Genomic DNA, 13,273 nt, shown 5'->3' on the forward strand with positions numbered 1-13,273 from the left:
TCAATGTGATTTAATATAAAAAGATGAAGCATTTATAGGTCCAAAACTAAATGACATTATTTCAAATGGAATTGTTTAATATACATATTAATTTACAGCATTTCATTTTTTGTGTATTATTTACTGATCATTTTAATGATTTTTCTCAACTAGATGTGCCTGTCCCTCACTTTTGAGTCCTTACCGCAACAATGAACAGAAAAGGCTTTTATTATGACATTTGATCAAAGACAAGCCTAGTTTCTATGGAAACAGAAATGATCATATGAGCACATTGCTGACAGATTGGGCCAAAAATAAGGTAAATATCATCTTTTCTGTGTCCTTACCATACAGCTTAGTAATTCTGTACTTTGAACTACATTTTCTAAATAAATGTATATTACTGTTTAATTCATGTATATTAAGATGCTAAGACTCTAAACTAATGTTGTAGAGCTTGCTAGCTGCCAATTACCTGCAATATTAGCAAAAATATCATTTCTTTACTGCAGCAAATGTATTTGTATTTTTTTATATTTTTATTTGCAAAATAATATTTTAACACTTAAATTGACATAATTTACACATTGAAATGGCAACATCTGTCATAAAAAGCTGAATATTTATTGTGTATGGAAACATCTAAGATTACTGTAAGTTTTACATGGCATAGAGAAAACCATGAAATCCCATATTTTGTATATTATTTTTTTCATATCAGTATTTACAAAAATGCTCAAAACTTGAAAAAAGCTATTGAAATATTACATTTTTCTAGAAATGAAAAAAGAAAATGTATATAATGAGCGTTATTGTAATGTTGCGGTAAGAAGAAGAGTTGAAAAACACAAATAAACATGTTCCAGATGACCTTTGTTGACCTTTTGATATGTATTACAGCCTGATGGTGAAAATGAAAATTCATTAGTTTTTTCAAAAGTGCCCGTCGTTGCAGAAACACCCTTCTACAATAATTATAAAGCATTTAATTTAAATGAATATTAATATATGCAGATGATCTGTAAAATAAGCTGCAGAATGAGCTGCTTCAGGTGTGTTTGATTGGGGCTGGAGATCCTAACCTAAACTGTCCAGTAGTGTGTTTCCTATACAACCAGCAACTCTCTGATTAACTGTTGCGTTGCTGGAGAAACTAACCAACTAGTCTCAATTGTTTCCTAAAACTGTACTAACATGCTCCCACCTCCATCATCTGAACCACATTGGTTCAACAGTATAGACCTCATGTAGCTGTGCTCGTTGTCTTCTGTCTTCTGTCTGTATTTCCATAGTGTGAAGGGAAGATCATACACATTTATGAATCAACTGCTGGTTTTATCTGAATACAGATCCAAATAATTTTGTGATTGTAACAGATACCAATACTGGCTTCGCTGCACACCCCTAATGCAAATATTTGTGCCCAGGTGACGCCATCTTGCCCCTCGGATCCAATCGATTAAATGCATGTTTTGTTTATAATGAGGAGGACGTATTAAGTTATTAAACTTGCTGGATGTTTTAATGGTGCAAAGACTCTTATATTCCAAAAGGTCAAGGAAATGTGATTTCTCAGGTCATGACCCGTTAAGTATAATGTTTGAGTACTTTTTGAATGAATTGTTGAAAGAGGGATGTGTATCATGTAAGGTCCACACATTTGGCCCAATGAAGGTATCCAATGGTGGATGAAGGTTTCCTGCGTGTTCGGTCTTTTCAATGTGCAAAGCTCTTCAATTTAAGTTAAATTCTAATCTGACTCCATTTTATTATGACTTCGTATTTAGCTTGAAATACAAATTGATTGCTTGTCTATTTCTAATTAGTATTCTTCTGATATTTGATTATTCCAGTTAACTCTTGACTTTATATTTACTCGTTCATTCAGGTGCTCATGTCTACTAGAGTCAATAATTACAGAGTAAAACAGAATAAGGTCAAATGTAACAATTTATTATCAGTCAGGTAAATACTGTATGAATATGTCAATTACACAGCAATTCAAAGAGATCAAATCATATCAGTACAAAACACAGAATTCTCAAAGATAAATCTACGAGTAAAAGATGCATACCTGACTTTATAGAAATACATAGTGTTTAGTATCGAGACACACCACACTACGGGCTTCTGGCTACAGAATCACCCCGATCCTTTTACAACATTTCCTTAAGTACTTCAGACCAAGACCAATACCCCCCGAGGTGGAGACAGGGACTAACAATTGTAATTTGCAATTTAATCAAGTCAAGTTAGCACCTTTAGGGACAGAAGGTAATTTGCATGAAAACCACTAGGAACTGACCCACCCTCTGCAGTATGCAAAACATCTCTGAACTCTTACGATCTGTACCTTTTACTTTACTTCTTATAAGAATGAGACCAATGTACCAGTCGCCCTGAGACAATTCAAATGATACCAAACATGACTGTAAATATCACTTGCATTCACGTAGAACATTATATTGTACTATTGAGCATTCTGAGTGAGCTGAGTGAAGGGAAGGATGGGTGAGGGGAAGAGGGGATGGAAAGGAACTGATGCATATGTGAGAGAGGCGTTTTCCCACATTCTCTCAGTGGGATGTGGAGACAGATGTCTGTATGTTAATGCACTGTGTGTGTGTTGTCCATCTCAGAAGTTCAAAGTGTCTGGGGTTCTGTAATTCTTACATTCTGAACCTGGTATTCTCTAAGAGGACCAAATGTCACCACAAGTATAATTTCTGTGATTTAGGTGTAGGGTTTTGGTAAGGGGATAGAAAATACGAGAAACCATTACACCTATAGAAGAACCCATAAAACATGGAAACCCTGTGCGTGCGTGTGTGTGTGTGCGTGTGTGTGTGTGTGTGTGTGTGCGTGTGTGTGTGTGCGTGTGTGTGTGTGTGTGTGTGTGTGTGTGTGTGTGTGTGTGTGTGTGTGTGTGTGTGTGTGTGTGTGCGTGCGTGTGTGTGTGTGTGTGCGTGTGTGTGTGTGCGTGTGTGTGTGTGCGTGTGTGTGTGTGTGTGTGTGCGTGTTTGTGAGTGTTTTAGAGAGAGCAATGCATTAATACAGAATAAACTGACTGGAGCTACCTGTGGATTCAGTGGTTTGAACACATGCCTTCCAGCCAATCAGAATCCAGTATTTACAGAGACCATGGTACATGTACAGTAAATATATGGTATGACAGAAATCAATTGTAGTGCATGCTAGCTTGATTATTTTGCTCAAGAGTCACACGAACAAAACTGTGCTTCCCGAGCTGTAGCTCAACCACAATGTCTTTGTGAATGTTCATTGGAGCGCTGCTTTCAGGAAATGTCAAAACATTCTAGGCTGCTTTTGACAATTAACTTTACTGAACCTGAAATTTGCTTATGTAATCAACCAGATTTTCACCAAAGAACATCAACATACACGTTCATTTGAAACACACTATTAGTGATTTAGTGAATGAAAAACTGTAAACTTCTCAATCCTCTTTAATCATTAGCTGGAGTTTCTATTGGAACAAATGAATTATGGATTTGTTTGCCGTGCATGACACCTGCATGTTTATTAATGAGTCTCTGATGATGAGAGGCTTGTGATTGTGCAGCTCTTCTCTGAAAGCTCTCTATTGTTGAAGCGCTTCAGCAGTGAATCGGCTCCTGGCTCCAGCATAAAAACTCAACTCAGCAGCTGGTCAGCAAATCACAGCCCGGCGCTTCACCCCTGGATTTGCTCGATAAGCAGTGCATGCTGGGAAGGGCGGTGCAGGCCAAGGGCACTTCAATCCATTCAGCCCACAAACACCAGCATTTCTCTCTTGTCATAAGTTTTATTGCTGTTTATTTTTTTTCAAACTGACATGTTATTTCTTAGCTTCTATTGTTTCTGTTAGTTTTCTTTATTATTATTCTCCTCCTTCGTTTTCCCAAAAAGGAGTCAATGGCAGCCCTATGAATGGAACATAGGAAAGTGATGAAAATTGGCACATTTATTGGGGTCGTTCTTAACAGAACCCTGACCAACTTTGGGGTCTCTAGGACCAACTCTATAGCGCCACCACCTGTTCAAAAATTCACTTTTCAAATGGTTATAACCTTTGAACCCTTTGTTCTAGAAAAATTAAATGTAGTTCATCTGATTACTCTCATCATGATTAATTGAAATGAAACTCAGAGCACTTCATGAGCACCATTATCTGAGGGCAAATGGAAAAGTTGGGAACAGCGCCACCGACGGGTCATGATGAGATACCAAAAATGGACATTTGTCCATAACTTTTGAACAGTTTGTCAGAAAGTCATTATCTTGGTGTCTGTGGATTCCTTGGGTCATGCTGAATTGTTCCAGGATCGGATGAACCGCCTGTCTGACATTTTCAAATTTGTCATAAATTGCAATATCTTTTGAACACTTTGGCACAAAAATTGGTAGGGATCACCAACAGCATCTCCCAGAGGTACCTGAGAAGTTTGAACACAGCGCCACCTAGTGTTCAAGAGGATCTTTTCAAAGACTTTGGGTTACCATAGATTCCCACAGCATAGCCAAATATACAATGGATGTCAATAAGAACCGAAACTGTTTGTTTACCAGCATTCTTCAAAATATCTGTCATACACTCTCACTCTATCACATACTTCTTTTCTTTACCCTCATTCTATTCATAGTTTTCACGTGATATCACACCCTTACAGGAATGCCCTGGAGGGCAAAACAAGGCTTTCGTCCACTGACCGCCAGTGGTTTTTACAAGGTTTGCAGTAAGTACTAATATAGTAAGACACTGATATTAAAGGCCAAATTCAGTTTACACCTTATTGATGATGCATACTTTTTATAGGCAAGTGGATGAACCCGGAATATAAACCCAATGCTCAAAGTTTCCCATTAAATGTTTTAATAAGGCACTTTAAGTGTAATGTTTTATAATGTCACACTGTTTTTAGGGATTGAAATATTGCGGTGGGTTCTTTATATGGATTGTAAATGGCCAAAACTTGCATTTTGTTCATATATCCTTGTTGTAGTCTTTAAAGAGGTGATCTAAATATCTATGGATTGTAATGATATGGAACATTGCCAGGCTTGTGCTGCAGTTCTATGAATGTTTTGCCCTCCAGGTTTTCGAAACCAGTCACTGACTGAAAATTATGAATTGAACATTCTTTATTTGCTAACTAATTTTTCATTTTCTTCCCTACAGAGTCGGAGCAAAGAGTGTGTGAGTAGCGAAGTGCATGTTTTCAGTCTGAGGAACTGACTGAGGGAGCTATATGTCTGGAAAAAGCTTTCATAACCAGATGCACCAGATGTATGTTATAATAAACAAAAAGTGCAAATTTGTGCCATTGCAAACAACAACAGCATCAACATATCTCGAAGGGCCTAACTTACTATAATGCTACACAAATATCCGTGGCTGTTTCAAGTCAAAGCCTTTAACTTGGCCTTACACAAACCAAAAATGATTTTAAATCCATTTCTATAAACAATCTGCAGACTGTGCAAAAATAATATATACACAAATAAATAAATACACACATTTGTGAATGTAAATAAATGTGTGAGGGGAAATAAAATAAATAAATGCACGAGAATTGTTTTTATATCTATATTTCTATTTTTCTGTAATCCTGCGTTTATTTACTTCATTATTTCTCGCAAATATCATGCATCTTTCAAAATAAGAGTCCCGGTGTATTGTTTACAATGAAAAGTCCCGTATTATGAATATTTTTCCTGTTAATATTGGTACTTTGGTTAGATAATAAACAGTCTCTAGCATTTAATTCAATGTGAGCTCTTGTAGTTTCTGCCTTGGCTGCCATATCACAGGAAGAAACATTATTTAACACGTATTACTAGTTTTATTTAATTATTATTATTATTACTAATATAAACTCAGCAATATGTTTATAACAGTTATATGTTATTACACACACAATTATTATAATTACATAATTCTTAAAAAATAGAAGCAGAAATATATAAACATAGACTACGTGAGTACGTTTTTTATTCTAATAAATTATTTGCTTGTAAATGTATTCTTGTATCCCTATATTAGGGGAAAATACATTATGTGATACATTAGATACATTAATTGTTTTACTGCGCTTTTGGGGAAATCAAGCGTAGTTGTGTTTTGTAGAGAGACGCTGCTCACTCCAGTCCAGCAGGAGGCGGAAGTGACACATTACTTCGCCTACAACAAACATGGCGTCTCCCATAGAACACGAGGATTCGTGTCAACAAGTGAGTTCTTTTTATTATACTATATCTAGCGTTGAAGATTTGTGATTTATCTGAGTCTGTTTTAATGTACATTTACAGTAAACCAGAAACCCTGATAATTAAGTAGTAAAAGGCACGATGAACAGCAGAGATGTAGGATAAAGGCTTTCAGCGCAGCTCATGCTGTGATGTGTCGCTGTTTGTACAGGAGGAGGATGAGGAGGATGAAGATGAAGAGGAGGCTGCTGCAGCAGCACCCAAAGCACCCAAGATCCGAGACACACCAGAAGACATCAAACTAGAGGCCATCGTCAACACCATCGCGTTTCATCCCAACCAAGACATCTTAGCAGCTGGAGACATCGACGGAGACCTTTACCTGTGAGTGTGAGCAGATATACAGCACCTGAGATGCACTTACACTTAAACTCATTCATCTGATCCCATCAGAACATATTACACACATATTAAACCTGGAAGCCCTCTTACAGTATAATCATATTTTGCAAATCTGCTCAAGGCTGCATTTATTTTATTAAAAATACAGTAAAATAGTGAAATAATATTAGAATGTAAAACAGCTGTTTTCTGTGTGAATATGTGTTAAAGTGTAATGTATTTCTGTGATCTGCAGCTGTATTTTCAGCATCATTACTCCAGTCTTCAGTGTCACATGATCTTCAGAAATCATAATAATATACTGATTTACTGATCAACAAACATTTCTGATTATCAATGTTGAACACAGTTGTGCTGCTCAATATATTTGTGGAAACTGATGCATTTTATTTTTCAGGATTCACAGATGAAGAGAAAGTTCAGCATTTATTTGAAACAGAAATCTTTTGTAACATTTGAAGTGTCTTTACTGGCGCTTTTGAACTATTTAATGTGTCCTTGATGAATAAAAGTATACTTAGTCCAAATTTTTGAATGATAACCATTGATAATAATCAGAAATGTTTGTTGATCAGTAAATCAGTATATTATTATGATTTCTGAAGATCATGTGACACTGAAGACTGGAGTAATGATGCTGAAAATACAGCTTTGAACACAGGAATACATTACACTTTAACACATATTCACATAGAAAACAGCTGCTTTATATTAGAATAATATTTCACTATTTTACTGTATTTTTGATCAAATAAATGCAGCCTTGATGAGCAGAAGACACTTCTTTCAGAAGCAAAAAGACCCTAACTATTTGAAGCTTTTGAGCAGTAGTGCATGAAGCTCAGCTCAATGAGTGCGATCAGTGTAAGAGCAGAAGGATTGTGGTATCGTTGTTAATACAGCAGATCTGATTTCCAGATACTCATACTCCTGCACTGAAGGAGAAAACAAAGAGCTGTGGTCATCAGGACATCATCTGAAGTCCTGCAGGAAAGTGCTGTTCTCCAGCGATGGACAGAGTCAGTGTTTGCGTCTCGCTTCATTACTTCATCATCCATCAGTTCTTCTCTCCAGTGATTCTCTCCTCTGTGTTCCTCAGAGCTCTTCAGCGTGTCTAAAGACAAGGCGGTTCACATCATGGACGTGGAGGCTGGAAAACTGCTGACACGCATCCCCAAAGCTCACAAGTACCTGATGCTCCTTACAGCCGCTCTGGAAGAGTAATGTGATTAAAGCTGAGGACATGTTCACTGATGTTTTTGATCTTCTCGAGGGCCCCCATCAACGCCCTGCTGCTGGTGGATGAGAACATATTTGCGACGGGCGATGACGAGGGAATGCTGAAGGTCTGGGACTTGAGGAGAGGAACCTCGTTCATGGATCTGAAGCACCATGAGGATTATATCAGTGAAATCACCATCGATCAGGCCAAACGGACCCTGCTCACCTCCAGGTGCCGTCTCCAGCCGTCAAACACTGTTTATGCTCTCGCTCTGTGAAGGAAATGCTATGAAACCTTCTTATATGATGCAGTGCCTTTTCTAAGTGTGCAAACCAGGGCTTAATAACAGAAGAAAAATAAATCTCTTCACAGAATCGGTATTTTAATGTTTCTCTTCATGCTTTCCTCTGCTGTCAAACGATTAATCGCATCCAAAATAAAACTTGCTTGCATAAAGAAGAAAAAGGGTTTAAGCATAAAAACAATAAGTGTAATACTGCTTTAAATTGTTGTTGTTTTTCCCTTAAAATTGTATAAATGTTTTCTGTTTAATTTAATTGCAATTTTGTTTTTGTTTTTCTGAGCAAAAAATAAATATCATATATTTCTCCCTGATTTACAGAAGACAGACACTAAAATATCATTCAGGCATATTTACAACAAAAATCAATTTATGACATATTAAAAGACTAATTACTTTCACCCCAAATACTAATTAGCTGTAATTTTACATTTTTTAATTGTCTACTATCCTAAGTTTTGCAGTAAGAATATTTTACTCATTTAAAACACAATGAAATGTAATGTTCCCTTATTCTTTTATATATTTTAATATGTCTTTAGTCAGAGTAAGCATGTTGTTTGAATTTTTACATAAATATGACATTATTTCAACCAAATTCTGATATTTTATTCTCCAAACACTTATTCACAACCATAAAAGTAGGCACTTTACTTGCATTTAATGTGCTTTCTATGGACATAAAATCACTTTTGCTCATTTATTTTGATGCGGACATCTTAATATCTTTGACCTGTGTATATTTATTATGTATATATAAATATGCACACATGCATGTATATATTTCAGAAAATTGTGTTATGTTTATATATTAAATGTATTTATAATATAAATTTTATGTATATAAATATAGACTATAAATATTTTCAAAATATATACTGTATGTCTTTGTATTTATATATATATATATATGTGTGTAATAAATATACACAGAACACTCACATATATTATGTAAACAAAAACTTTTATTTTATTTTGCGATTAATTGTTTGACAGCATAATTATTACCGTTCCGAAACTGGTTTGAGTAGAAAAAATACTGGTTAATAACATTATTTTTAAAAACGTTTTCTTTGCCAATAATAATAAAGTACAGTGTTTTTTTACTCAACAAGAACAAAACACAGAGAGTCTTGATCTGGGAGCAGTCTTGTGCTTATTCATATCACACAGGCTACAGCAGCATCTTTCTAGAGTTTGGCCAAATGTGTTAAACAGACTTAGCTCTGATGCATTGACAGCTGAGCGCAGGGTTTACTGCACGTCACATTTGCATAGGACCTCCTACTTAAATTCCTGATTGGTTGACTGCAGAATTCAAATATTAAATGGAACAACAAAATAACATTATTAACCGTTTAATAGCTATTTCAAAGTTTCGATTCTGTTCAGAACTATTACATTTAATTTAGTTTGTTTCTGGTTCTGTTCCTGTCAATTTCATTAGTTTTGGTTTTCTACCTTGAAGCGGTTCAGAGCCTGGTGCAGTCTGATGTTTGATCTGATGATGTCGTGGTGTATTTATGACTTGTTGTTTTATTTGTAGTGGCGATGGCACTATGGGAGTGTTCAATATAAAAAGACGAAGATTTGAACTGCTTTCTGAGTTCCAGAATGGAGATCTTACGTCTGTCTGCATTATGAAAGTGAGTCTAAATTAAGTAGTGCTAATTAACACAATGTGACCTCCAGACTTCAAATCCAGTAGTCCATACGAGTTAATGACTAGAAGAACAACAAAGAGCTGTAAACGCTCAAGTCTTTTGTCACCCTGGACCACAAAACCATTATATATCATTATTTGATATATTTACAGTAGGAAATGTACAAAATATCTTTATTTAATATCCTAATGATTTTTGTCATGAAAGAGAAATGTATAATTTTGATCCATACAATGTATTGTTGTCTATTGCTGCAGATATATCTGTGTTACTCATGACTGCTTCTGTGCTGCAGGGACACATTTGTGCTACAAACTATTTGTTTATGATTATGATAATAATATAATGTGATACATAGCGGTTTTCAGCGTGAAGGACTGGTTTTGTACCGTTAAAGTGAGTGACATCAGAAGATGAGCACGGTCAAGGTACAAAGGTGGGTGATGTAGTTTTAATCATGGCAGACCTCTCTTCCCCACACAGAGAGGCCGTAAGGTCATTTGTGGATCCAGCGAGGGCAAATTATACATTTTTAACTGGGATGGTTTTGGTGCCACCAGCGACCGGTTTGCGGTTCAGGCCGAGTCTGTGGATTGCATCGTGCCGATTACTGACAGCATTCTGTGTGCCGCCTCCATCGACGGCGTCATCCGGTGAGACCTTTTTGACATGTTTTTTGCTTCTGGAGCATCAGTGAGCGTCTGAATCTTCTGTAATAGCTGCATATGAGTCGCTCAGTTGTCCTCAGAGTGAAAAGATTGATCTCAAAATCATACAGTCATTGTTGGAAACGGTTCAAATACACAACAATGCTGGAAAATCACAGGATTTGTGGGAGATGAAGGATTTTTCTGAAGAACAGCAGGCAGTTTAACTGTTCAGGACAAACAAGGGATTCATGAACAACTATCACTCAAATAAAAAACACAGCTGTGGATCGTTCAGCTAACAACACAGTATTTAGAGTCAAGGGGATGTCAACTTTTGAACAGGGTCATTTTTATAAATTCAACTTTTCTCTTGTGGACTGTAAACATCTTTTATGTGAAATATCTTATTCAGGTCAGTACTGAATAAACAATAGCATGCATTTTGTATGATCCCTCTTATTTTGGTCAAATAATTAACATTTTGCAGATTCTGAAAGGGGGATGTAAACTTTTGACCTCAACTGTAGTTCACCCAGTTATTGTTTTGGTTGCACACGTGTATCAGTAAAACTCCTCCAGTTCTTCTCTTCTGAAACGAATGATTGTGTCGTCTGTCCACAGAGCTGTGAGTGTCCTGCCGAACCGTGTGCTGGGCAGCGTCGGTCAGCACATCGGCGAGTCCATCGAGGAGATCGCCAGGTCCAGAGACACGCACTTTCTGGCCAGCTGTGCTCATGACCAGCTCATCAAGTTCTGGGACATCTCCAGCTTACCGGACATGAGAGTCGATGATTACCGGCGGAGAAAGAAAAAAGACAAACGCCTCAAAGCCCTGAGCAACAAAGCTTTCGATACAGGACAGGATTTCTTTGCCGGCCTTTTAGACTCAACTGAAGAAAACCATAAAGAAGAAGAAGAGGACGACGACGACAGCGGAAGCGACTGAAAATAATGTGTTGCCATTTGTATATTTCATGTCTATTTTCTGAATCAGTATGTATTTGTATGATATATCATTGTAGAATCCATGCAGTGCTGTCATTATTTGTTGATGATAATAACTCTCAACACAAAAGCAGATATTTCTTGGGCAAAGAATGTAACAAAGTATTTGAAACAGACAGTATTTGAAACAAAAGTTTGTGTTGTTTTGTTTATTACCACTAAACCACTAACTCGTCTAGGGACCGCAGTACTAGTTTTTATTTGCATAATATATGTGTGTGTACTGTACATTTATATATATGTATAAATACACACACACATGCATGTATATATTTAAGAAAAATGTTACATTAATAAAATACATTTGTATATATAAGTTATATGAATATAAATATATACATGTATATGAGTGCTGTCAAATGATTAATCGCTTCCAAAATACGTTTTTTTACATAACGTGTATACTGTGTATATTTATTATGTATATATAAATACACACACATGCATGTATATATTTAAGAAAAAATGTTTATTAAATATATTTAATATAAAATATATGAATATATCAATGTATTAACGTAAATATTTTCAAAATATATACTGTATGTGTTTATTGTATTTATATATACATAAATATACACAGTACACATATATAATGTAAACAAACTTATTTTGGATGCGATTAATCTCAATCGTTTGACAGCACTAATGTAAATACATGTAAATATTTTCAAAACATGGTGTATGTGTGTCTTTATATATACTCATAATAAATATACACAGTACACACACTATGTAAACAAAATCCTTTATACTATTAAACAATCATTTGGAATATTCTCAAATCAGTCTAACAGAAATGCTGGGATTCATGGTTGAAATAATTACAAAGCACCACCAAAGAATAAATCTGAGATCTTTAAAGTTTGGCTACTCTTTACTGGCTGATGTAGGTTTGGTTGGATTTTAAGATCTGTGATGAAACCTTTAATCCACATCCAAGCTGAAGGGTTACTCGAGACTGACTGGAGTAGATGGGAAGTCTTTGGCTCGTTCAGGAAAGGAAACAAAAACGGCCTCGTCAGGATCAATCACCAGAACGTCTCCGTTCTTGCTCTCATCTTTCACCAGAACAAGAAAAGCCTTGGCGACAACATCAGCCCTGCAATGAAAACACAGTTCTGATGTTAGATTCAAACCCTTGCTTTATCTGTTGCGGAGGATTGTTAACTCACTCCAGATAGCCGTGCTTCTGCATCATCGTCTCTGCAATGCCCTTCAGTGCAAAGAAACTTCCGATATGCTCTTCTGAATTCAAGGCGGACAGAAGATTGGTCTTCACAAACCACGGACAGAGAATGTTGATCCTCACCCCGTAGTTAGCCAGCTTGGAAACGGCCTGTTGATGAGCAATTAAAGAAAAAAGTCAAAGACATTCTCTCTCAGGAAAAAGCTGTAAAGCTTGATAAAGTACGTACTGCCATGGCACGACTGAAGCCCATCACGCCGTGTTTGGTCGCGGTGTAGATGGGTGCAATCGGCAACGGCCCCAAACCTGCGAAGATTCAGTCAAAACAGTTCACTGAATAAATGGAAATTATGCATCATTTACCTCCTGCTGTTACAAAAACATTCTCAGTGGTTTTTAGGGCAATGTTGGACCCCATTGACTTACATTGTAAGGACAAAAGCAATAGAAATATTCTATATAATATCCTCATTTATGCCCAGCAGATGACATGAGGTAAATTAATAAATGATATGAGAAGTTTCATTATTAGATGCATTTTAGATCCATTGAATGTAGAAATTGTTTATAGGTTTAAGAAAGTCTACAGTTTTTCTCAGTTCTCTAGTTTTTTTTTCTTAAAACAGTAGTTCAAATGTCTGAACAATTAAT

At 36.2% G+C, this 13,273-nt stretch overlaps 2 protein-coding genes across 2 annotated transcripts in view; one reads left to right on the forward strand and one right to left on the reverse strand.

The window, feature by feature from the left end:
• The first annotated feature begins 6,091 nt into the window (after positions 1-6,091).
• On the forward strand, positions 6,092-11,612 carry wdr55 (WD repeat domain 55). Its single transcript, XM_079394406.1, has 8 exons — positions 6,092-6,213; positions 6,401-6,573; positions 7,510-7,610; positions 7,691-7,778; positions 7,865-8,044; positions 9,661-9,760; positions 10,262-10,431; positions 11,050-11,612. The coding sequence occupies exons 1-8, from the start codon at positions 6,175-6,177 to the stop codon at positions 11,372-11,374; spliced, it is 1,176 nt and encodes a 391-aa protein (XP_079250532.1). The 5' UTR covers positions 6,092-6,174; the 3' UTR covers positions 11,375-11,612.
• A 351-nt stretch (positions 11,613-11,963) lies between these two features.
• LOC306855632 (15-hydroxyprostaglandin dehydrogenase [NAD(+)]) overlaps positions 11,964-13,273 on the reverse strand; it is a 6,336-nt gene continuing 5,026 nt past the window's right edge. Inside the window, exons 5-7 of the mRNA XM_079394407.1 lie at positions 12,852-12,928; positions 12,609-12,772; positions 11,964-12,535 (exon numbers count right to left, since the gene is read on the reverse strand). Of these exons, the coding sequence (XP_079250533.1) occupies positions 12,385-12,535; positions 12,609-12,772; positions 12,852-12,928 (392 nt within the window). The 3' untranslated portion in view covers positions 11,964-12,384. The remainder of the gene's footprint in view (positions 12,536-12,608; positions 12,773-12,851; positions 12,929-13,273) is intronic.

This window comes from Barbus barbus (assembly GCF_936440315.1).
Source record: "Barbus barbus genome assembly, chromosome: 36".
Taxonomy (NCBI): domain Eukaryota; kingdom Metazoa; phylum Chordata; class Actinopteri; order Cypriniformes; family Cyprinidae; genus Barbus; species Barbus barbus.